This window comes from Schistocerca gregaria, chromosome 9 (genome assembly GCF_023897955.1).
Source record: "Schistocerca gregaria isolate iqSchGreg1 chromosome 9, iqSchGreg1.2, whole genome shotgun sequence".
NCBI classification, from domain to species: domain Eukaryota; kingdom Metazoa; phylum Arthropoda; class Insecta; order Orthoptera; family Acrididae; genus Schistocerca; species Schistocerca gregaria.
Window position 1 is genome coordinate 184,492,560 of NC_064928.1, and position 26,222 is coordinate 184,518,781.

The 26,222-nt window shown below is 39.9% G+C and overlaps 1 protein-coding gene across 2 annotated transcripts in view; it reads right to left on the minus strand.

The window, feature by feature from the left end:
• Positions 1–26,222, minus strand: part of LOC126291769 (zinc finger protein 316-like) — a 147,612-nt gene that overhangs the window by 39,710 nt on the left and 81,680 nt on the right. For both annotated transcript variants that reach the window (XM_049985454.1, XM_049985453.1), the window contains 2 exons: positions 24,485–24,765; positions 5,026–5,214 (listed from right to left, as the gene is read on the minus strand). In XM_049985454.1, coding sequence (XP_049841411.1) covers positions 5,026–5,214; positions 24,485–24,765 — 470 coding nt within the window. The remainder of the gene's footprint in view (positions 1–5,025; positions 5,215–24,484; positions 24,766–26,222) is intronic.

Below are 26,222 nucleotides of genomic sequence, written 5' to 3' on the forward strand. Positions count from 1 at the left end.
CGAGGAGAAAGTCATGGCAGTAGGACAGTGGTAGTTCAGCAACTTCAGCATAAAGACTCTCAACCAGACTAGTGTAAAAGATGCCCGTGGCCAAATGGATGCCACAGTGGTGGACAGTAACAGGGTGTAACAGGGTGGGCGTAACAGGGTGGGCCTGCAGATGCATAAACATAGCACCCATAGTCGAGTTTCAAACAAGGGACCGGTGGTAAAGAGGAAGTGTGAGGAATGGAACATTCCACAGCAGTAAGGATAACGTTTGTGGGATATTCCACCTGGTCATCACAACTGGGGAAATATTGTTCTTCAAAGGTAGCCAGGGAGGAATAAAGCTGCCAGTCAGCCTTAGTAAGCCACCATTTGGGCTTGCAAGTGGATGGGGTAGGAGTCATAAAATGGGTAGCACATAGGAAATGGTTGCTCGAGTAAGTGTCAGAAACAAGGCAGAGCTGAGCTGAACAGGACTGCAGAGAGACCTCCCACCCTGTTCCATCCACCTGTAAATTTAAAGCCCTTGGTCATTCTTTTGTTCACTATTACTTTTGCCTTTGTGTCCTTCATTCCTAACTCTTTCTTAGCTTGTCGCAGATGCCTAATTATTTTAATATGGTATATCATGTTGGCCTGTTAATACTATCAAAAGATTGCTTAAAATCAACAAACAGGAAGTGAAAGTCTACATCATATTCATAAAATGTCACCATCCGTCTAATAACAAACATCTGGTCAAGTGTGCCTCTATTTGATCAGAAACCACATGGGTATTCTCTGTGGATATCTTCAGTGCACTTCTTTATGCTTTCTTTCAGCACACTAGAAAATATCTTTTACTCCATATTCAATAAAGTTATGCCTCTACGATTTTCACAAGCTAACTTTCCTCCTTTCTTATATATAGGACATATTATTCCAGTTTCCCAGTCTTCAGGCATGATTTCATTTTCCAATATGTTATTTCTTAGTACATGTATTTCACATATTAGAGGATGACCATCAAATTTTGAAAGATCTGACACTATCCCATCTCCACCAGGTGTACAGTTATTTTTCAGTTTATCACTGACTGAACTTCCTGCATTGTTGGTCTTTTTGCTTCTTTCCTTTCATCTTCTCTTGCCTCTATATTCTCCTCCTGTTCTTGAGGACTTTTGATCTAAATTGGTATTGAACGTATCTTCAAAATATTCTGCCCATCTCTGCAATATTTTTTGTTTGTCTCTGATCATCTTATCAATTCTAATCCCTTATCATTTCTATTTTCAGCCAACACAAAATGCGCATAGTGTTTATTGAAAGTTCTCTCTTGTCTTCCCTGTTGCATGACATAATTTTTTTGTTTCATTCTGTTCCTTTATTTCTTCTATCTCTTGAAATTTTGCTATCAGCCTTTCCTTTTTCTTATGTATCCTATGACCATCATACATGCAGATCTGTACATCTATGACTGATGTTGTATATTGTGTTTTTACTAATATACAGTCAATTTGGTTAACTACTCAACTTAAATCTAATTTCCATGTTCCAAGATGTATTCTTTTATGTGGAAAACATGTACTCTTGATGAGTGAATTATTCCTAGCAGCAAACTGACCTAACATATCTCCATTCTCATTACTTTTGTCATGTAATGTGTATTTCCCTGATACTCTTCCACATTCATTTCGCCCAACCTGTGCACTGAAGTCTCCAAAAACTAGCAGAGAGTTGCACTTTCAAAGTCTTCCTGAAACTGTTCTTTTATTCCTTCCTCTGCTGATGTGTATGCTGTTAGTATTGTTATATTCCTGGAGTTCTCCTTCATTCTCAGTCTGCTGAGTCATTCATTTAAAGGATCAATTTCCAAAAGACGTCTCTGCCCTTGACCCTCCCCCCCCCCCCCCCCTCCCTCCCCGGACCCTTGCCATCTCACTTTTTGTAGTGGCACAATACCGTACTTAAATTTTATGATCTCTTCAGCTATTTCTTTCATTTTTCCAGGTTTCGACATTGTTCACATATTCCAAGTTACTATGGTCATATGTTTTGTCCTTCTTTTTTGCGAAAAATGTATTCTGTATGTCCACCCTTTATCAGAGGCTCTCACTGTAGCTCCATAATATGACGTTTTTACATGGTGAGGGTTATTGGCCCCACACCCAACCTCCACTCTGGAGGACACACATTTTTTTAAGGGTACTCCCCGAAAAAGTTGGCTTCCCTACACATTTTGGGGCCCCTCTGCCTACTTTCTCTGACTCTTCTGTTGAGACAACTCCAACTCGGGTGACCTGCCGGTAGGTACACTACAGCCACCACAGCCCTCAACTCAATCAGAGCAAGCAAACCATCCTGCCCTGCACCGAAGGCACCTTCAATAAGCGATGTCCTATGATGTTCTGGTGCAGTGAATTCAAGTGTTGCAAGACATCTCGCAGAAAATATCATCTGAGCGGTCAGATTACAAATGCATCGCCAATGTATCAAAAAAGTGAGAGAGCTTGAAAACTGCCGACTTCAGGGCTGCTTCTTCAAATGCCTCCCTAAACATATTGGCCACTATTGGCGATGGCAGGCAGCCCATCGCCACTCCTTATATTTGTCGGGTAGGCAGTAATTCCTATCAAATAAAAAATTAAGACAGTCTCATTAGTGCTGGCCAACACTTTTCTGCTATGAGGCCTAGGGAGTTTCTTAGAGGTGCTCTCTTAAAGACTGACAAAATGTTGAAGGTCATCGTAGGGTCTTCTTGGCCCAGTTGACAGTTCATCAGCTGCCAGACAAAATGTAACAAATCCCATACATGATGCTGGTATCTGCCCACAAAGGGGCTGAGAATCAGTCAGCTGTTCAGCTAATTCAAGCATCGGTGAACCTGATTTTACTAACAATTGGGTGGATTTACATTCATCCTCATGGACTTAGGTAGTCCGTAAATTCTAGGTGGTGCAGCTGGACAAAATCGCTTCACTCTCTTACCTTGGACTGTGTGCTTCAGAAGCTCACCTGTCTTCCTCTTCAGTCAACTGCTTGGAATGTATTCTATTCTGCTGTGGGCATCATCCCCTCATAGGTCACACATATTTTTTGCTCGTGTACTTGATGTCGTAGTAGGACTATAGAAATTTCTGTCTCTCCTGGAATGATGAGCGTCCACCTCCTCAGAGGCACTTAAGCACTTTCCTCTCTTCCACAGAGATATTTGGCTTTGATGGAAGCACTCCAGTATGTGTATAGAATGTTTCACATCTAATTTCCTCCACAGCAGGTTGCAGAAGTTCAAAAGCAACCTGTTTCACCATACTGATAAATTCCACTGTCAGAAGGGATGTCAGTGTCTGTGCAAAATTTGGTCCTTTCCTACTACACTGGCAATTAGTTTTTCTGTACAATCGTTTACAGACCCACGAGGTTCTTCTCGTGATGTTTCAGCTGCAAGGGATCCATGTTTATTGCTTCATCTGCAAGCGGCTGACTGTCGTGTTCTGCTGGCTTCATACACCTATCAACTTCCACAAGTTAGGGGAGAGTGTTGACACCAACTGCAACTGAAAATGAAGAGTTATCTCATCAAATGTAGCAGACCCTCTCCCTTACTAGGGCCAAGCTGACTCTTCTGTTTAGCTAGTTAGTGGATGGAGTTCTGATGTGATGAATGACATTTGTAAAAGATGGTACAATACAGTCCTCTCACCATCTCAGCAGAAAGACCAGGAAGGTCAGAAGGCTCTCACTAAGCCAAAGCTTGTATGCCTTCTTCAGTTTGTCGTGTATCTCTTCCCCGTACAAGTATTTGATGTGCAATTCTAGACTTTTATTTAACAATTGTCTTAAAAATGTAGCTCACTCACTACAGTTCAACAAGCAGAAGGCATATGGAAGAGACGGTCTTATAGTGACAATGTTATTGTAGTAACACAAACAGGAAAAAATTACCGAGTTTAATATGGAACACATTTTGCCTTTACCGACTATGAGAAAATTTCTGACAGGGTCAGTTGACAGGTTTTAAGATGTACTTTAGAAAGATGATAGTAGACCCAAGCGCCTAATACAACTTATTAAAACCCTATACAGAAAAACAAAAATCATACTAAACACAGGCAGAGAGAAGAATGAAAGTACATAACAGATTCATGAGAAAAAGAGGTAGTTTATTTACACTCTTTTTAATGTCTATACTGAAACTTTGTTATAAAATGGAAAATCAATGTCAACTGAGACAGTAAAATTGGACCAGATCGAGTGGATAAACACTACAACATTTTCTGAAGACCAAATAATTTTACAAGAGAGCGAGAATCATTTGTTTACAGCAGAAATGAAACAACTAAAATTTTAAAATTTCTCATTAAAAGGTTAGTATTATGGTTTTTAAATGAAAAGGACATATGTGTTCCAAAACGGTGATGTTCTAAAACAAGTTTTGCATTTTAACTTTTCATGCAGCAATGCTGCAAGCTACCAGGTCGAAAATGAGGTACAGAACAAATTAAATACATCCCACATAATTTGTGGTACTGCGAGCAACAGAGTGCATAAAAAAATAAAATTAAATTTTATGAAGTATCATGTCCAGAATGAAGGTGTCGGAGTTGAATTGAAAATGTATTCACAAAATTAATTTATAAACAAAAAGGTGTAAAAACGGCTAGAATATATCAATAATGAGCCTTATGGCGGAAGCACAGTAAGTATAGATCTATAAACCCCAAGAAAGAATTGACCAAACTGGTCCTGGTGATTTAGCAGTAAAGCGCATGCCTGGAAACCAATATGTCACAGGATCGAATCCTGCTCAAACCACAGATTGCTCAGTCTAGCCTCCACCGCTCAATGACATGCACATTTGCAAGAAATGACACTCAGTTCTGATTCTACATTAAACCGTAGATCCCCTTTCTCCAGTCAGATAACTGGGATAGCTTAGGGACACGCAAGTCACCAAAATGGTGCTCCATTGAAAGTTATTGAATGGCACGAAATTATTATAATATAATGATCGACAGCTCTAAGTTGACTGCAGCAACCTAGATTACAGCTGCTTACCGCCTCGGGCACTGCGGGCACGGATAGGGCAGGTCCCCAGTGTGTGTGCGCATGTGTTTGGCCATGTTGCCGCTGTCGTTGAAGCGCTTCCCACACACATCACACGCAAATGGCTGCTCGCCTGTGTGGGTGCGCATGTGGCGGGCGAAGCTGTGGGTGAGGTGGAAGCACTTCCCACAAGCATCACACCTGTTTGGGAACAGAAAGGACACTGTTAATATGAGGAAAGATGTCACAAATAATACATTTTCAGTATATGGCATTGTGTCACACTGTGATACAATCTATGCACACTAGTTTATACCCAACAACTAAACGTTTAACTCATCGAATAGGTGAGTTGTCAATAGCTACATAGACATCACTAGCTCCTCCTTTGGAGGTGACAATACAATTATACCTGCACAGATACATCGTCACTGTCCAACTAACTACACTGTGCACTGCAGCTCAACTCTAGTCTAGTGTACTCTATTAGCTCTGTAAAAGGATTCATTCCAAAGCTCACAACACTCTCAGTCTCGTTTCAGAGACTATCGATGACTCAACTATTCACCGATTTGTTATCTTTACCTGTTCCATTACTTATATACCACCAAGGATTTTTCATTCACAACCTAATGCTAAAAGTTTCTGTCATTTGTTGCAGAATAATGTGATAATTTAACATCATACAGTTCATTACCTACACCTCTCACATCATTACAGGAATGTTACATAGTTTTCTTTTATCACTGCTTCGTTTGCAGAGCTTGTGTGTCAATTGTGTACATGTTACCGATTATAGTATAGCAGTAGTACATATCAGTCAGTATGCGAGTAGTTTGATATGGCTACTGTCACGAATGTAGCTCACTCTTGTTTGTTGAGATGAGCACACAAACCTATGAAATGGATAATACTAATATCTTCCCCCCTTTTAGTTCTGAGGTTTCCAAGTCTAGTCCAGTGCAGGCAACAACAAGTATTTCATTCCTCTCTTGTACAATTAAGACCACCGAACCCAGCATTCTGGGAAACTTTTTCATAACTCTCCCCATTGCCTACAACTCACCTGATGTGTTGCTCTTTCATATTAGATACTTAACTTAATGGGTAAGGGGTCTCCTGATAGAATTCATCACCAACATTTTCCTTCTTTTAAGCAAAGAGCCTGGTATTTGGTTTCACACAATCTCCAACCATGATGTATTGTTTTTTTCGTATTAGATACTTCACTTACTGTGTGAGGTGCCTCCTGAGAGAAACCACCACCAAGATTTCCCTTCTGTTAAACAAAGAGCTTGGTATTCGGTTCCACACAATCTACAACCATTCCAGGTGCTGTGTCAAGTTTTTTTTTTTTTTTTTTTTTTTTTTCCATTAAATGGAAACAACAACTTGGCAGAACAGTCAGACGCACACTATTAATCAGCCACACCGAGAAAGCATGAAAGATCAAATCGTCACACTATCGAGCAACAGATCATTTGTCCTCCACCAAACTCAGCATCCAAATATCAATCCTACAGGTAGTTTCTCCTTTTGTACGATTCTCCTGCAAAAAAAAAAAATCACAAATGGAGGGAGTTCCATTCCCTCTATTAGCACACCCAACATTACTCTTATTCTGGCCATTTCACTGCCAAAAGTTTTTATAGGTACCCTTTCACACTAACATTTGACGGCACACCAAAATAAACAAGCGTCCAATTGGCTTTTGCCATATGGCTTCCCAAATTCTTCTTAGACTGATTATACGATTCTGAAACACCAAAAGGCTGTGGGAAGTCACTGACCTAGTGTTGACCTACCTAGTAATGCAAGCTCTGCCCTCTTCATCATCCTCGAGCCACCCACGAATTGAGCTACGTGTGCAGTTGGAAAATTCCTCTATCTCTCTGGCAACTACATTTGGATAATTTCTTGAGTACTGTAAACCAAGGTTACTTTGGCCTAGTTTTTGCCCATCTTTTTATATGTGTTAAGAAAACAAAGGACAGTGGCAGAGAGGAAGTTCAAATACATTTTTTCTAGTACTGTCAAAGACCTATACCATCAATTAAAAAAAGAGATATTAAACCAAATACATCTCATCTGTTGGTGTGCTATTACAAAAGAGTGGGTCAATGTTACCCCCACTTGGAGCTACTCTGAGCCACTCATTAATTTCTTCATGAAAAAGTGGTAACATAAAGTTGGGACAAAGTAAACTCAATGAATATCTCTTGAGTACACATTCACGAGAATAAAGAACAAATTAAATACTAAATTTTGAAGGGAAGGCAGGGAATATCCAACTTTATTCAGAAAGTGACACAGTAAATAAACAATTGTAGTGTACTTCATCAGTTTACTAATTAATTTTAACAAGTTGTATGTTATGCTATGGTAACTACACATACAGAGAATAGGTAATATGTTAAGGTTACTATACAGCAGGCATACGAGCCTAATACACAAATGACTAAAGGCCTAGCACTTGAAAATACCCACATTTTAGTGATGTTGGACTGACAATTCTCATCAAATTTTTCCAAGGATAAAATAGTTTATGTTTTTTTGTTCTTTGTTGTATGAAACTGTAGCATACTGCCCAACTGCTAATTTATCTTTTAACGCTTTGTGGGGCTGAGCATCATCTTTCCCATCAGAGAAACTTTCAGAATCACCATGAGAGTCTAATACCACATCATTTTCACTGTGAGGTCATTTTGGCCCAGGTGAAAGCAACCCCTCATTTTACAAAAATGTGCACCATTTTACAGAGGTGTTAAATATATTATCTAAACTGAATTTCATACAAATGGTAGCTTCACCTTATTACCTAATGAATATACAGGAAATAATGCAAAATTACACTCACTGTATTTTTAACTGAACTGGTGAGAACCCTCTATGTAGAAGTTATTGGGGTTCAATAGTTGTTAAAATATTTATTATCAACATTGAATCCAGCACTCCCAACACAATATTGCTTCATGGAGTTCACAATCTTCTAGGTGATTATTTACACATTGTAAATGCTCACTGCCTCTTTTACTCCATATGTTGTTGTTGTTGTTGTTGTTGTTGTTGTTGTTGTCTTCAGTCCTGAGACTGGTTTGATGCAGCTCTCCATGCTACTCTATCCTGTGAAGCTTCTTCATCTCCCAGTACCTACTGCAACCTACATCCCTCTGAATCTGCTTGGTGTATTCCTCTCTTGGTCTCCCTCTACGATTTTTACCCTCCACACTGCCCTCCAATATTAAATTGGTGATCCCTTGATGCCTCAGAACATGTCCTACCAACCAGTCCCTTCTTCTGGTCAAGTTGTGCCACAAACCTCTCTTCTCCCCAATCCTATTCAATACTTCTTCATTAGTTATGCGATCTACCCATCTAATCTTCAGCATTCTTCTGCAGCACCACATTTTGAAAGCTTCTATTCTCTTCTTGTCCAAACTATTTATTGTCCATGTTTCACTTCCATACATGGCTACACTCCAAACAAATACTTTCAGAAACGACTTCCTGACACTTACATCTATAATCGATGTTAACAAATTTCTCTTCTTCAGAAACGCTTTCCTTGCCATTGCCAGTCTACATTTTATATCCTCTCTACTTCGATCATCACCAGTTATTTTGCTCCCCAAATGACAAAACTCCTTTACTACTTCAAGCGTCTCATTTCCTAATCTAATTCCCTCAGCATCACCCAACTTAATTAGACTACATTCCATTATCCTCGTTTTGCTTTTGTTGATGTTCATCTTATATACTCCTCTCAAGATACTGTCTATTCCACTCAACTGCTCTTCCAAGTCCTTTGCTGTCTCTGACAGAATTACAATGTCATCGGCGAACCTCAAAGTTTTTATTTCTCCTCCATGAATTTTAATACCTACTCCGAATTTTTCTTTTGTTTCCTTTACTGCTTGCTCAATATACAGATTGAATAACATCAGGGAGAGACTACAACACTGTCTCACTCCCTTCCTAACCACTGCTTCCCTTTCATGTCCCTTGACTCTTATAACTCCCATCTGGTTTCTATACAAGTTGTAAATAGCCTTTCACTCCCTGTATTTTACCACTGCCATCTTTAGAATTTGAAAGAGAGTATTCCAATCAACATTGTCAAAAGCTTTCTCTAAGTCTATAAATGCTAGAAATGTAGGTTTGCCTTTCCTTAATCTTTCTTCTAAGATAAGTCGTAAGGTCAGTATTGCCTCATGTGTTCCAGTATTTCTACGGAATCCAAACTGATCTTCCCCGAGGTCAGCTTCTACTAGTTTTTCCATTCGTCTGTAAAGAATTCGTGATAGTATTTTGCAGCTGTGGCTTATTAAAGTGATTGTTCGGTAATTTTCACATCTGTCAACACCTGCTTTCTTTGGGATTGGAATTATTATATTCTTCTTGAAGTCTGAGGGTATTTCGCCTGTCTCATACATCTTGCTTACCAGATGGTAGAGTTTTGTCAGGACTGGCTCTCCCAAGGCCGGAAGTAGTTCTAATGGAATGTTGTCTACTCCAGGGGCCTTGTTTCGACTCAGGTCTTTCAGTGCTCTGTCAAACTCTTCACACAGTATCGTATCTCCCATTTCATCTTCATCTAGATCCTCTTCCATTTCCATAATATTGTCCTCAAGTACATCGCCCTTGTATAGACCCTCTATATACTCCTTCCACCTTTCTGCTTTCCCTTCTTTGCTTAGAACTGGGTTTTCATCTGAGCTCTTGATGTTCATACAAGTGGTTCTCTTATCTCCAAAGGTCTCTCTTAATTTTCCTATAGGCAGTATCTATCCTACCCCTAGTGTGATTTTACTCCATATAATATTAGCAAAAAAATTTTTTAACTTTTTTGAAAAGCTACCTGCGCAAAGGGCCACAGTAACCCCAGCTTACAATATTCGGAAAGACTTTATTGTGTTTTTTTTTACATGTATTGAAGAAGTTCTTGTACCACTCTTCCCTGTTCGTTCCCCTGAAAATCTGGTAGGATGCCACTTCTGAACATTTTCTTCCTCAACATCAAATGTTCTTCCACTGCACAGATGAATGAGGCCTCTGCTTCACAAATCACTATAACTTAAAATAAATGTTGTATTTTCTGCGTGAACTAATTACGAACTGCGAACTCTTAGAACCGAGTTTCCCCAACATAATCAAGGATACGATTTGTATCCATTATTGAGCAATACAATTTACTGTTCTTACAGTGCTGACAACATAAGCAAACTGAATAACAAAATTATACTGTCCTCTTGGTTCCTTGTAGCTGAATCGATAGAAATTGTACAACTTTGGGTCAACACTGTTGCTAATCTTGAAAGTCCTTGAAGCTTTTTGAAGAACCATGTTTTTACTGGCATTAATTTGTTCGCTGTAGAAATGTATACTATTGTAGAGCATCTGTCGCATTTTAAAGTCAGCTCTATTCTGACCACAAATGGATTCAGCTGAACTTCTGTTTAAATGTGGTACATGTTCACAAAAAGCCAATGTATACATTCGCAAGGTTGGCAGTATGATTAAATTTTCTACCTGATCACCATTTCTGTTCTCCCATTCATCTGAGTCCTTGGTCAAGTTGGTGCCACTCTTTCTCCATCCACTCTTATGAATTCTTCACACCATATGTGAATATGACCTCAATTGCCACAGCTTCTATTGTAAATGCAAGTCAATAACAGTTTAATCTGCAAATGTACGTACACACTATATTTTTCAAATGACAACTTTGGGAAAAATTCACGCCTTATAATGGGGTAAATATGATGCTATTACCAAACCTACTGGAACAAATTCAACACTTGGATACACAAATAAAATTTTCCTGCAAATTAATAATTGCTTCTCTGTCAATGGCCCATCACTGTCACTGAATATAGGTAGAACATAATTCAGTAATACAGAAGGCCTGATCACACCATCAGAAATAATGCACAAGGGTAAGTCAATGATGTAACATGAGACAGGGCAAAAGATTCATGATAAATGCAAGCTAAATAAGAGGCCAATGTGGTAGAGTGCTCTCTGTAAAACTGAATTGGGATTCCATCCTGACCTGGCAAATTATTTGGTTTCAACTCTTTCCATTGCTTCTCAATTCCAGGGATGTCTATTACGATGTCATCCAGATGGGAATGCGCGTGGCGGTCAAGATATCTTTGAACTATCGTTTTGGGTAAATGATTTCTTAAATGCAAGATTTGAAACTTCAGCTTTCATTTTGGTATATTTTACTGCCATCATGATCACTAATCTCCGTCTTCATACTGACACTGTCAATAAGGTCAGGCCTGTTTGAAGTTACATGGTCTCAAAATATTTTCATTGCATGTGGTCTCTCGACAGCTCTGGCCCACTGTTTCCAATGGAGGAAGGTGGCTGGGTATGAGGCTGGCGCCGAAGCCAAATCAAAATGGATAGCAAGTTGTACCATGAGAACTGATGGGTCTATACAAAGGCCACCCAGGAGGTCAAGGCTTGGCATGGAAGAATGCTGCTGACAGCCTTGGAGGAGGCAGAGCACAGCCAACACCTGTGACAAAGGGACAGAAGAACCTAAGAGGAGGAGACAAAGTTCCCAACACACATGCATGCTCTCTCTGATTAAGTAATGGGCTTTGATGTGAAGATGTTTAGAGGTAATAAGACCGATGGAGAATGGGTGCCGCTGAAGGCACTGCAAGGCCCAACGGCAATAACAGATGGTGATGGCAATGGCCGTGCTCGACCACAAGATTGGCCAGCGCTGAAAGGAGTCTATCGAGTGGGGGATGGCAATGTCGGCAGTGTGAATAATTTTTATCAGACACATCACGAATGGCAAAGAGAGTGTGAACACAACCTGGGAGGTATATAGGTGCCACCATTCAGTGAGATGAAACACCTAGCACTGTAACCTGGCCATCGGGACGTGGGACGTGATCGTTATTGCAGAGGTCATCGTGCGGCAACAAGAGTAATGAAGGGAGAAGGAACGGGAAGTGATCAAAAGATCTATGGCAGATCATCTTATAAACAGGACAATCCAGTGAGCATGGAGAATGACAGTAACGACAATTAACATACATGGGTGGCAGAACATAGATTGTCCCCTCATGGAGTGGGTGTCCACTTTCACCATATACAGGGTCTGCTGTGCAGTGGGAACAGGATAAAGGCACCAGTATCAATGCAACTGTCCTTACGGCCTTTACGAACATGCCAAATAAAATGAATACCCCGCCGTTCAAGATTGGCTGGGCGTTCATCTGAAGTCCATACGAAAGAGACTCCCTAAACCATATTCAAAAGCTAGTGAAGAGCAATGGGAACCGGGATGTCGCCAAGATGGTCACAGGGATGAAGGGCCGCAGACTGGGTGGCAGAAATAGCTTTGACCAACAGTGAAGCTGATTGCATCTTACTCAGAAAGTCCATTTCACCGAACTTGTCTTCAAAAGTTACCACTACAAATAATGGCTCTTTGGTGGTGAGAGTGACCCCTGCGATGCTGGTGCATACCAGGTGGCGATGAAGGGGTTTCACCATAAGCCAATCAGCCTGGTCCTCTTCTCAGGGTGTAGCCATGGAAGGGAAGGTCACAGGATTATAAGAAGCATTAGAAGATCCTCTGCTAACTAAAGAGATGGCTATAGAGGAATTGACATCTTCAAGCTTAATGTGTTTTGCATGAAAAGCACCCACACCGATACCACCCACTCTGACTAGGGACTCTAACCACGGGCACCATCCAGCTACAGCAAAGGTTGTCGGCATGGAGGCCATTGCCAGAAGTTCAGATGTTCCAGAATGACGAGCAACCGCTCCTAGGCACACAAAGGAAGGCATCAGAAATGTGATCCCTGTGTTGTCGGGGGACTCAAGCGAAAGGGAACATAATGATCCCGCCACAGGGTCTGGCTACCCTGTTGGCTATCTACCGTTAAAACGACAAGGCATTGAGGGAAAGCTGGAAGAGGCGGTAAAGCCATACATCAAAGACACTAAGCAAAGTGTACTTCCCCAGTTTGCTCACACTGTGGACAAAAAATTTAGAACGGGAGGTCAAACCCCCAAAGAGGGACAATAATAATTCAAAAAAAGGTGGAAATGAAAAAGCAAGAGAAACAAAAACTGGAAGGAACAAAAGAAACCAGGAGGATAACTGGGCCATCATGACACTGAGGGGAACCAGGAAGTAAAAGAGAAGGAATGAGGAAAGTGAGGGAGGTGCACGGGGAAGAGAGTGCAGCCAGTGAATGAAGAATGGGCCACATTAACTTAGGGCGCCGTCTATGCCCCCCAATAACTCAAGAAAGAGGTGTGAGCCACCTTGGGGAACTAAAATGCGAGATGACACCTCTCAAATGCAAAAAATTGCACACAGTTTAAGACCTGAACTACGAAATCACACAGAAAAAGCTAAATACACTACTGGTCATTAAAATTGCTACACCAAGAAGAAATGCACATGATAAACAGGTATTTATTCGACAAATATATTATACTAGAACTGACATGTGATTACATTCACACACAATTTGGGTGCATAGATCCTGAGAAATCAGTACCCAAAACAACCATCTCTGGCCGTAATAACAGCCTTGACATGCCTGGGCATTGAGTAAAATACAGCTTGGATGATGTGTACAGGTACAGCTGCCCATGCAGCTTCAACACAATACCACAGTTCATCAACAGTAGTGACTGGCGTATTGTGACGAGCCAGTTGCTCGGCCAACATTGACCAGACTTTTCAATTGGCGAGAGATCTGGAGAATGTGCTGGCCAGGGCAGCAGTCGAACATCTTCTGTATCCAGAAAGGCCCGTACAGGACCTGCAACAATGGGTCATGCATTATCACCCTGCTGAAATGTAGAGTTTCGCAGGGATCGAATGAAGGGTAGAGCCAGGTCGTAACACATCTTAAGTAATGTCCACTGTTCAAAGTGCCGTCAATGCGAACAAGAGGTGACTGAGAGGTGCAACCAATAGCACCTCATACCATCACACAGGGTGCTATGCCAGTATGGCGATGACAAATACATGCTTCCAATGTGCATTCACCGCGATGTTGCCAAACACGGATGTGACCATCATGATGCTGTAAACAGAACTTGGACTCATCCGAAAAAATTACGTTTTGTCATTCATGCACCCAGGTTTGTCGTTGAGTACACTATCGCAGGCATCTGTGATGCATCGTCGAGGGTAACTGCAGCCACAGTATCCGAGTTGATAGTCCATGCTACTGCAAACGTTGTCTAACTGTTCGTGCAGATGGTTGTTGTCTCGCAAATGTCCCCATCTGTTGACTCAGGGATCAAGACGTGGCTGCACGATCTGTTACAGCCCTGCGGATAAGATGCATGTCATCTCGACTGCTAGTGATACGAGGCCGTTGGGATCCAGCACGGCATTCCGTATTACCCTCCTGAACCCACCGATTCAGAAGCAGCAATGTCGCGATATGATAAACTGCAATCGCGACAGGCTACAATCAGACCTTTATCTAAGTCGGAAACATGATGGTATGCATTTCTCCTCCTTAAATGAGGCATCACAACAATGTTTCACCAGACAACACTGGTCAACTGCTGTTTGTGTACGAGAAATCGGTTGGAAACTTTCCTCATGTCAGCACATTGTAGGAGTCGCCACCGGCGCCAACCTTGTGTGAATGCTCTGAAAAGCTAATCATTTGCATATCACAGCATCTTCTTCCTGTAAGTTAAATTTCGCGTCTGTAGCACGTTTTCTTCGTGGTGTAGCAATTTTAATGGCCAGTAGTGTATGTAACTTGCTGCTCTGCTAGTGCGTTACAGGTGATAGTTGGCAACCAATTGCACAACTGTGATTCATCATTGGCCACAATGCAACACCATCCATCAGCAGTCTATGCTTCTCACTCAGACAAGGCACAATTCCAGACACAGCAGTCTGTGCTGTGGTGTTAATGGGGCAGTAATTCCATAGTCCGGCTGCTACTAGCCTCTGACAAATGGCGCGCGCCAAGACAGAATGCTGCAGAAAGTCTATTCCTTGTACTCAGATGGCAGAAGCAGATTATAAAGCAGTTACAATATGCTCAGTGCACAATGCAACGATCTCCCTCATGGCAGTCATACACGGTCAATCGGAACCTTCATAAGTATGCTCACCCTCGAATTCCTGTGCAGTCCGACATCGGAGCCACTGTCACATCCAAATGCCCCACAAATCTGGGTGGAGCAAGATTCGACCGGGTGGCCAAATAGACACCCACGCTGAGCCCACTTTCAAACTCCGTCAGGTGGCAGTACTGCAGTCACAGAGAAGTACGCATCATTTGTGTGTCCTTGACAGCAATCACTCAACATCTGATGCTGATCACACCCCTTATATAACCTATCTGGCCTGGTAATAACTCAAAAAATAAACCACACTAACGCACTCTGGTCACAGAGAGCACCAACTCATTTACCTACCCGACAATGTGTATACATGTACAAAGATACAATTATATCCGGCCTACGATGACAGATGACAACATAACAAAATGTATATCAAAATAAGAGATGCAAGGCCCCACAAAACTTCAGAAATAAAAGTAATTTAATACAAAACAGCTACCTTAATAAAGAAACAGAAAGTGCAAAATGGCACAGCAGGAATCATTAAGAATAAATGCAAGGTTCTAGAAGCACGCATGACTTGGGGAAAGATAGATGGCACCTAGAAATATTAAAGATAACTTTGGAGAAAAAGTGTGAACATCAAGAGCTAAGAGAACAAACTAGTACTAAGCAATGAAAGGAAAGGCAAAAGGTGGAAATATGAAAAGAATACATAGACGGTCTATACATGGGAAACAAACTTGAGGACAACATTACAGAAAAAGAAAAGGAAGAATGTGAAGATAATAGTGATACATGATACTATATGAAGAATGTGAAACAGCATTGTAATACCTAAGTGGAAAAACACTGTCAGAGTAGATGACATTTCCTCAGCCTTACTGAGATCCCTGGCAGAATCAGCTGTGATAACTATTTCACCTGGTGTTCAAGATATACGAGACAGGCAAAATAACCTCAAGCCTCAAGAAAAATATAATAATTCTAATTACAAAGACGGCATGGGATGATAGGTGTGAATACTAGAGAACCACGAGTTTTAATAAGCCACGGATACAAAATACTGACACGATTCTCTTACAGGCTAATGGAAAACACTGACCTAGCAGAAAAACAGTTTGGGTTCTGGAGAAATGTAGGAACACGTGAGGCATCCAATTATCTTAGGAGACAGGTTAAAGAAAGGCAAATCTATGTTCATAGCATTAACAAAAGCTTTTTACAGTGTTGATTGGAGTACACTCTTTGAAATATTAGAGAAAGTAAGGATAAAGTACAGGAAGCAAAAGGTTATCTATATTTTGTGCAGAAACCAGACTGCAGTTATAAAAAGTCAAAGAACATGGAAGGGTAGCACCAGTTGTGTACAGAGTAGGACACATTTGTTGCATATTCCCGATATTCAATCTGTACATTGAATAATCAGTAAAGGAAACAAAGGAGTAATACAGAAGGAAATTTTAAGTTCAATGAGAAGAAACAAAAACTTATAGGCTTGCTGATCACATTGTAATTCTGTCAGAGACAACAAAGGACTTTGAGAGCAGTTGAACGGATGCTGAGGTCTCTAAAAGAAATAGATATAAACAAATGTAAAAGTTCTTGGACAGCAACATCGTGCTAAAAGCCATCCAAGAAACAAGGTTGATGATCTAACAATGGATAGTGGAAACAATCCAAATTTTTAAGGCAAATCGGCAGTTAGAGTGCAAAAGTACAATCAGAGATGATACTGCTTTTTAAAGTTTCCGTAAAAGACACTCTGTTTTAACAATTAAATCAGAGAATAAATATTACTCAATACTCGAGGGCTGTGCAATAACAAATCGAGAAGACAAGAAAAACAGAGACAAAATAAAAAAATTTCCTTGAACATCTGGAGACCAGTGTGTCCAAAGTTCACAAAAACAACACAGCAACCATGAGAGTGGACTTGAATGCCAAACTGGATAAGGAGACATCATTATGAAGAGTTATTGAAAACTATCCATCCAGTAAGAGATCTCACTATTAGATATATGCAAGCCATCTGAGAGTTTCATATTGATCTTGTTGTCCCCTCAATACACAATTTTCAAGAAACCATGAGCACTAGAGTCAAGAGGGGAATGGAAGTTTATTCAGATCACTACCCAACTGAGATCCACGGGAGATTTATTACAAAACATAAAATCACAAAACAAGCCAGTATGACTAAGAGAATTAATAATGAAACTTTAAAAGGAAAAAGAACATGATTTTCAAAAGATGTTGAATGAAGTAAATACTGATGCCAACAAATTTACAGAAACAATTAAACATCTTGCATTTTAAACATCTCTACAGAATGAGCAAAGAAAGCACTGATGGTGGAATAATAAATGTGAAGAAGCACATACACAAAAAAGAAACCATGGAACAGCTGGTATAGTACGAAAACAAGTAGTAATAGGAAAACCTGCAGTCTGAGAAGAAACAAGCACATAAAATTATTAAGACGACATAAGGCATGCAAAAGGACCAACCATATAAGTGATTATTACAAATCATTCAAGAACTATATGTCTGGATACATTATGCGATCACTATGCTTCAGGAAATATAGTGGAAAATTCACACTTTACAATAAAGGAAACAAAGTTAGTTCTAGCATATTTCAAAACACAACTGAACTGCGAAAAACTGACCAAACAGCTGGAATTCCAAGATAATTTTCCAAATTAAAATTCAAAACCAACAATCACTGATGTGAGTAAAATTTACAATAAACAGTTAGAACACAAAAGGCACCAGGTGAAGATGGACTCGTAGCAGAAATTCTGAAAGCTAGTGAGATCTAGGTGCTACAATTATAGAAGAAAACACTACACAAGGTCTTGGATGCTGTTGCGTACATAGTTCCGTGTAGACAGCGCGTACACAACTTTCCCACTAGAGCACACCCTGCTAAGCACAACTGCGCAGGCGCAGCGCTCATCCGTCCCCGCACTACGAGATGGCGCTGCCATAGAGATGGACCAAATTCTGCTTCTGCTGATCCGCGTATTAATATGTAATGCTGCCAATGAGATTGCTGCTATTGTAGACCCTTTTCTCCTCGAGGATCACACTCGCGAAGTGATACATGAACGCGTGAGGTATTACAATGAGTGTACAGACCTACGATTAGCCAGTCTGCATCAGTCTGTACCAGTCTACATTTATCTGTACCTGTCTATAGTCAAGTTTCAGTCTGCGCCTAATAAGATTACCATATTCCTGTACAAAGCCATGAAGATAAATGTACTGACACTTTTGTCAAGTATCAGAGATATATGTGAGAATAAGATTAATGTACCAATACCAAAGGAACTTCAGATTGTCAGTTGTAAATAGCATCCAGAACCAAGTTAAGTAATTTTTATGCTTATTATTATTTTAATAAATGTGTGTGTAAATTAATCAAGTTCTGTTTAAAATTGGTCACCGTCAATCTGCTTTTCTAAGCGTGCAAGTGGCATTTCTATCGTCTGACCTAACGGCAGAAGATACACATGCCACGATAAGACCATGAGACATATTGCTGACACTCGCCTACTTCGTTAGAGCAACAAGTCAAATAATATGATGGTGTGTGTACTGAAGGTCTTACAGTATGCACAACTCAGATGCTAAAACGATTACAGAGGAGTTTCATTACTAGCCACAGAATACAAATTTTTATCAAAAGCTCTTTTGGGTACGTTAAATGCTCAATCAGATAAACAAATTGGAGAGCATCAAGGTGGATTTGTGAGTAACAGATTCTGCCCACAGCAAATTCTAAACCCTAAACAGATAAGTAGGTGTATGAAAACATCAAATAAAAATATAATGCTAATGTCTGTTGGTTTTAAAAAGGCTTATGATTCAACAGACAAGACTCCCTCATAAAAATCCTGAAGGAATTTGCAGTAGGTAGGGAAACTCTGGTAATAATTTAACAAACACTTACAAACACAGTATCTAAAGTTAAATTTCTTTGACCAATTTCTAGTTCCTTCCAAACTGTATCAGCAGTCAGACAAGGAAACATTTTGCCAACATTATCATTCAACTGTGTACTGGAAGAAGTTTTAAGAGAATGAAAACTAGAGGAAGAAAAACAAAAAGCTAGTAACTACATAAAGGTGAGCAGAGCAGGAGAAACAATAAATTGTTTGGCCTTTGGAGACAATCTGGTGATAATTGACTGAACCTCTAAGAATGCAAAGAAAAGACTGGAGCTTATGAAGGAAATAGCTGAAAAGGCAAGTCTACAAATCTCATTTGAAAAGATAGAATGTGTGATGAATTAAAGCAACATGCTAAGAATTTTTAAAAAAAGTATGACAACATCAAGAAAATGGACATCTTTAAATACCTAGGTGAAAATATAAGCGTGAACAGTGAAAAAGCAGCAATTAAAATCAGGAGTGACAAAATTGAAAGAGCATACATGAAAGTGAGAAATGTGTTCAAGTTTTTCTAAAGACATACAATTAAGGCATTATAATACAGTAGTAAAACCAAAAGTCCTCTATGGGTCAGAAATAATACTACTACTATATGAATGCAAAAGGGTTTTAGAAGATTTGGAATATATAGAAAAAAGAATCCTGTGAAATACATTATGTCCAATCAAGCACAAAGATAGCAATTGGGTTTTGGGACAAAATAAGGAAATACCAGGTCTCTCAAAATGAATAGCAGGGTTTTAAGGCTGTGTTGCATTTATTACATTCAACTTACAATTATAAATAGTACATCCAATGAAAGAGCAACTCAAATAGTTTTTCTTACAAGTGCTCAATGTGAGTACCATTCACCAGACAACACACATCGAGTCATTGGGGAGTTCTTCCCAAAACTTCATCAGTGTGCCTGGAGTAAATATTACAAGGGTTTCAGTTGTATTTCTTAAGTCAGATAGACCAGCTGGTAGCAAAGGCATACACACGTGAGCCTTTGTGAACACTAAAAAAAGAAAAATTGCGTAGACTCAGATCAGGTGAACATGGAATCCATGCAAGATGGGCTCTGTCATCTGAGCTCTTGTGGTCAATTCAGTGGTTGAGTGCAACGCCGTTTAATCGATCGTGTACTGAGTTACAGGAGTGAGGTGGCACACCATCTAACTGCCAAATAAAGTTCTGTGGTTCAGCTTCTTCCAATAGAGGAAAGTGCCTTAGTTCTAGCACATCCAGATAAGAAACATCCATTACCATTGCTTCACCAAAAAAGAAAGGCTCAAACTTTTTGCTGGAATATGGCACAAGAAACATTCAACTTAAGGGATTCTCGCTGAAACTGTACCATCTTATGGGGTTTTGCTGACCCCCAGATGCACGGATTATGTTGTGCTCACATTTTCACTTACGTGAAATGTCGATGACCCAGAAATCCTCATCATGCAGCAACGTTTCATTTGCATTGTTGGCACGTATACCATATTATGTAGGCTTTACGGACTGTAACAACTGCAAACAATAAGGAAATAGTTGAAAGTGTCTCCTTAAAAGTCTCCGCATAGATGTCATTGGAATTGCTGATTCACAACCAGTCTTCCAAACCAATTTCTTGGGGCTATGTGTGAAAGACTCTCTCATTCCTTCAACACATTCTTCAGTCATTCCTGGCCATACCAAATTCTTCCCTTTGCAAAAACAGCCCGTTTTCAAACAGGTGATACCACCTATACAGGGTGTTACAAAAAGGTACGGTCAAACTTTCAGGAAACATTCCTCACACACAAAGAAAGAAAATATGTTATGTGGACATCTGTCTGGAAACGCTTAATTTCCATGTAAGAGCTCATTTTATTACATCTCTTCCAATCACATTAATCATAGAATGGAAACACACAGCAACAGAGCGTACCAGTGTGACTTCAGACACTTTGTTACAAGAAATGTTCAAAATGTCCTCTGTTAGCGAGGATACATGCATCCACCCTCCATCGCATGGAATCCCTGATGCGCTGATGCAGCCCTGGAGAATGGCGTATTGTATCACAGCCGTCCACAATACGAGCACGAAGATTCTCTACATTTGGTACCGGGGTTGCCCCCATAAATGGAAGTCAAGAGGGTTGAGGTCAGGAGAGCGTGGAGGCCATGGAATTGGTCCGCCTCTACCAATCCATCAGTCACCGAATCTGTTGTTGAGAAGCGTACGAACACTTTGATTGAAATGTGCTGGAGCTCCATCATGCACGAACCACATGTTGTGTCGTACTTGTAAAGGCACATGTTCTAGCATCATAGGTAGAGTATCTCGTATGAAATCATGATAACGTGCTCCATTGAGCGTAGGTGGACGAAACTAAAATGAGCTCTAACATGGAAATTAAGCATTTCCGGACACATGTCCACATAACATCTTTTCTTTATTTGTGTGTGAGGAATGTTTCCTGAAAGTTTGGCCGTACCTTTTTGTAACACCCTGTAGATGTTATCAACAATGGGAGGATTGCAATGGAACTTAATGCGAAACACACATTGCACTGTAACAACAGATTTAGTTCTTGCAAACTGTAAAACCCAAAGCTTCCTGATTACTAGTAACCATCTTTGCTATTGTCACTTTCTAGTGGAAAACACAGGATGCAGTGTATGCACACAGATATACTAAAAACAAATATGAGTTGCTCTTTCATTTGACGTATTATTTATAACTGTTAAGTTGAATGTAATGAATGATAAAAGTCATGAAAACTCCAATATTAATTTTGAAACACATGGTTTAGTTATTCTGCCCTAAAGGACAAGACTTACGACATTCTATGGTCATCTAGGCAGAAAGAAGCTCCACACACTATTCAAAAACTGGAAAACACACAAACAAAATGGGTGGGGAGGCAAGACTAAAAAGGACAAGAAACCAAGAACTCCAAAGGTTTTCAGGAAGCTACAACAAGCAGAAAAGCAACTGATGTCAAATGGTCAGATGAGAGGAAAAGCGGCCATTCTGAGAAAACAAAAGTTTTGGGGGAATACGAAGGAAAAGAGAAATAGTTATTTCGGGAATGGAATGTGACTGGTTTAAACTCACGTAATTCTGAGGACATTCGGTCAGGAAATGATACACTGTAAGTAATATATGAGTTTTGCTTTTTGAACAGTAAAATAACTGAAGAAAGCAAAAGTAGAGGGACTGACATTAGCAAGAAAAGAATTTCTGAAAATTAGGAATTTGTTAACAGCAACTTTAAATTTAAGTGCAGGTAGTCTTGTCTGATGGTTAGCCTCATACAGGAGTAAAATGTGGATGATGAACAGTTTAAACAAGGATAGAAGAAAAGTTTTTGAAACGTTCTCCGACACAACAATGCTGAAGGTTGAGTAGATGAAGTAACTGCTGAGGAAGTGCTGAACCTAGCTGGGGAAAGGAAAATTTATGATTTAACTTGACTAAACGATGGGATTGGGTTATATGGCACATCCTGAGGCATCAAGGAATCATCAGTTCGGTAATGGCACTGTGAGGGGGCAAAAACTGTACACACTGACTATGAGAGTTGCATCAAACCAGTCTTCAGACTGACATAAACAGCAGCAGTCACTGAGATGTAGCACTTCATATCATTATGTTAAGTAAGAGACTGTAGCGGGGAGACAGATTCAGACAATAAGTCACGTTATCACATGACACATGCACTCTGATCCAGCAGCTTGCTGCAAATAGTTATAACTGTGGCCGAAAGGTGTCATCTTCTTACAGACTAATAAATTGTCAAGTAGTTAAAACATACTTTAGAAACAAAGCTGTAGTTATTGTTGTTGTTATTATTATTATTATTATTATTATTATTATTATTATTATTATTATTATTATTATGACCATCACCAATTATTGCTAATTTGTTTTTTAACACAAATGATGTTGTGAATGGAAAGTAAGATATTGAATGAGCACTGTTATGTCTATTAACTGACCATATGTTGAGTACTGTGATAGTACAGAGAAAGTGAATTATATTTTCGAGTTAATTCACAATGTACAACTAGACAGTTTATGAGATTGGGAAAACAAGAAATATATTATCATAATTCTGTTATTTAAAGAGGGAGTTATTTTGATACTGTGAAGTGCCTAAATTTGTTCACTTAGTAAACTGTTCATGAGAGCTATTAAGCTGTGATTGGTCAAATGTAAAAGATGCAGGCTTGCATGGGTTAATACTAATATTAGATTGCCTACAGTATGTTTCAACCAATCAGAGGACAGTACATTTGCACATATTTTGTGGGCTAAAGAATTGGTTTGTGAAATCTAAATAAGCAGTTTGGAGATCAGCCAACATCATGTTTGGATGCATATATAAGGAGCTATGAACAGTGTTGATAATTTTGCAGAGTAATGATTAAAACTTGATTGTGGAGTGCTGCAAAGTGGATACAAACATGTGAGAAAACGAATACATAAAATTCCAGCTTTAATGTGTAAATTGTGAATAACCAAAATTCATGTGGCATGTCATATGAGCTGTGACTGTGAAATGAACATTCTTACTGCTCACATTGTGTAATATTTGATAGAGCATTCTGCCACAGATAATCCATTTGGTAATTGGTTCAGTTAATTACCATAAGTTGGCTATTATGAGTGACTTGATTATTGTGTATTGAAACTAGAACTCAAGATTATCACGAGCTTGCCAATAAAGTTTTCATTCACAAACTACCTTTCAATTAACCACACAGTCAACGTGATACTGGAAAATATTTTTTGCATCCGTTGGATTTGTGTAATGGTACTGGTTCCACTACAGCTCTTCCAGTACAAGAACATTATTCATTTTTAACAGGGAAGTTGTGCAGACTGTACCTGTGACATTGCACCATGAAGAGTGTTCCATGGGAAAATGAGAAAAGAAAAATTCAGAAGCAACAGGAATAGGGAGAAGAGCTACAATAATGTCCTGGAATTATAGAAAATCTAATGAATAAATATTGGAAGAGAAAAGGACTTCAATTAACGCGATACAAAGAAGGAAAATCAATTAATTTGTCACCTATTTCAACATTACAAAAAAATTCAAGAGATAGGATCAAAGCATCTGTAATGCAAAGTGCTGTCAGTGGAATTCCGGTAACCCAGTCACAACCAAACGGCAAAGATGGTGAGAGGCAGTGACGACTGCATCGACAAGGCATAGCCTGTGTCTCTGAGGTGATGATTCTGAAACATTTCTATGTGGCATTCTCCAAAACTTTAAAGTAGTTAGAAGTATATATGCTGCATAGGGCTAAAATAAGACTGTACTGAGAACTATAATTTATCTTGGCAAAACACAGTCACCGGCTCTTTTTAGAGCCCTGCCACTTTATTGAACAAATAGCAAGGTCTGATAAAACATATGCATATATGACAGAGAGAACGACCACTCGGCCACCCTTACTTGTGCGCAGGCTTGCCGGCATACATGCTGGCATGGTGGTCGCGCTCAACCTCATCGCGGAATCCGCGGCCGCAGACGTCACAGTGGAACTGCTCGTGCTCCTGTGCGTGGCGGGCCCGCGACTCACGGTCCGGGAACGTCTTCTCACACACTGGGCAGTCGTAGGTCCGGGCACCGGAGCCGTTGCCCAGTCCGCCCGGACGGGAATGGGGTGGGAGCGGCATGCCCGAGGCCGGGGAGAGAACCCGAGGAGACGGTGCATTTGGTATCTTGGGAGCTCCCTGAAGCATTAATAAAACTACTTACTTTATCATAGTAGCAGCAGAGAGCTGTAACATAAATCTAGACAACTATCACATAGTCACTGGAGAGACAGAGTGAATGTTCGTTGATTTGTCTGCAGTTTTCTGTAGATCTAATTGAGAATGAGAAACCGACACAGAACAATTTTAGGCATAGATTTGAAAAAACGGACAAGGCTATTGTAGAAAGTTAATCTGCATAAAGCATTATCAGTGAACTACCACTATACCACTATGCTTGAGTAAATTAGAAAGAAAGCCGGTACTTTGAAACAGCTGCTGTGTTCTCAGTTATACTATACAGCACCCATCTAAAGTCTGTCCATAAACTGATTGAAATGTGAGCAGGCAAGCCCCCCCCCCCCCTTTTTTTTTCTATTCAACTATGCCATAAGGAGCACTGACAGGATGTTCCTCAATGTCGTACCGGCCCTCTAGCAGAGTCTCTTTTAAACTTGTGGTGATGCAGTGCTCATATACGCCTGGGAAGGTTTTCTTTCCACTGAATGAATTAACAACATATGGACCACAGAAATTATAAGGTTGGTGCATAAGTTTGTATCATTTTTGTTTTGCGTGTTGGTATTCTAGTTGCTATGGGTTTATTTCCCAATTGTCACTTTTTACCATATTTACTCGAATCTAAGCCGCACTTTTTTTCCGGTTTTTGTAATCCAAAAATCCGCCTGCGGCTTAGAATCGAGTGCAAAGCAAGCGGAAGTTCTGAAAAATGTTGGTAGGTGCGGCCACAACTAATTTCTGCTGTCGAATACATGTAGCGTTACACAGGAATGCTTTGTAGGCACAAAGACAAATACTGGCGCCAAAACCTCTGCATCAGTAAATAAATTTTTTGGTGGAAGACGCGCTTTTTTCTCTGTCCTGAGTTTCGACCACTGCATTTTCATAGATTATCCAATGAAGTAAATACAAATTCCATATTGTTCATCTACGAATGTAGCAGCATTTCAATGTACTACACCAGATCACGTAAGATCTGGGGTACTACGAAAATCCGACTGGCGAGACTGTTAGGGATGTTTGTCAATATGGCCAACTCTACATTCTGAATATTTTCCTGCCTGTGAGAAGAGATGGTTGCAATAGGAACTTTTATGAATTGTGAAGCATATGCAGTATTCTCTACACCATAAGCATAATACGAATATAAACATTTTGCCATGTATTGTTTCGTGTTTGCTTCTATCTCATTTAAATTCTGTCTGCCTAATAAACTACGAAACTAGAGTGAGACAACAGCAAACATGGAAGAATATACGTATCATGTCATGTTTATATTCTCATTATTCTTATGCCCAATAGTAAAACAGTCAGAAATGAAGCACGGCAATTGACTAGTTTTTTAAATCTAAGATGACTAATTCCTGTGCAGAATGTAATGTACTAAAGAGGCATCTGCAAAGATCTTCAAACGG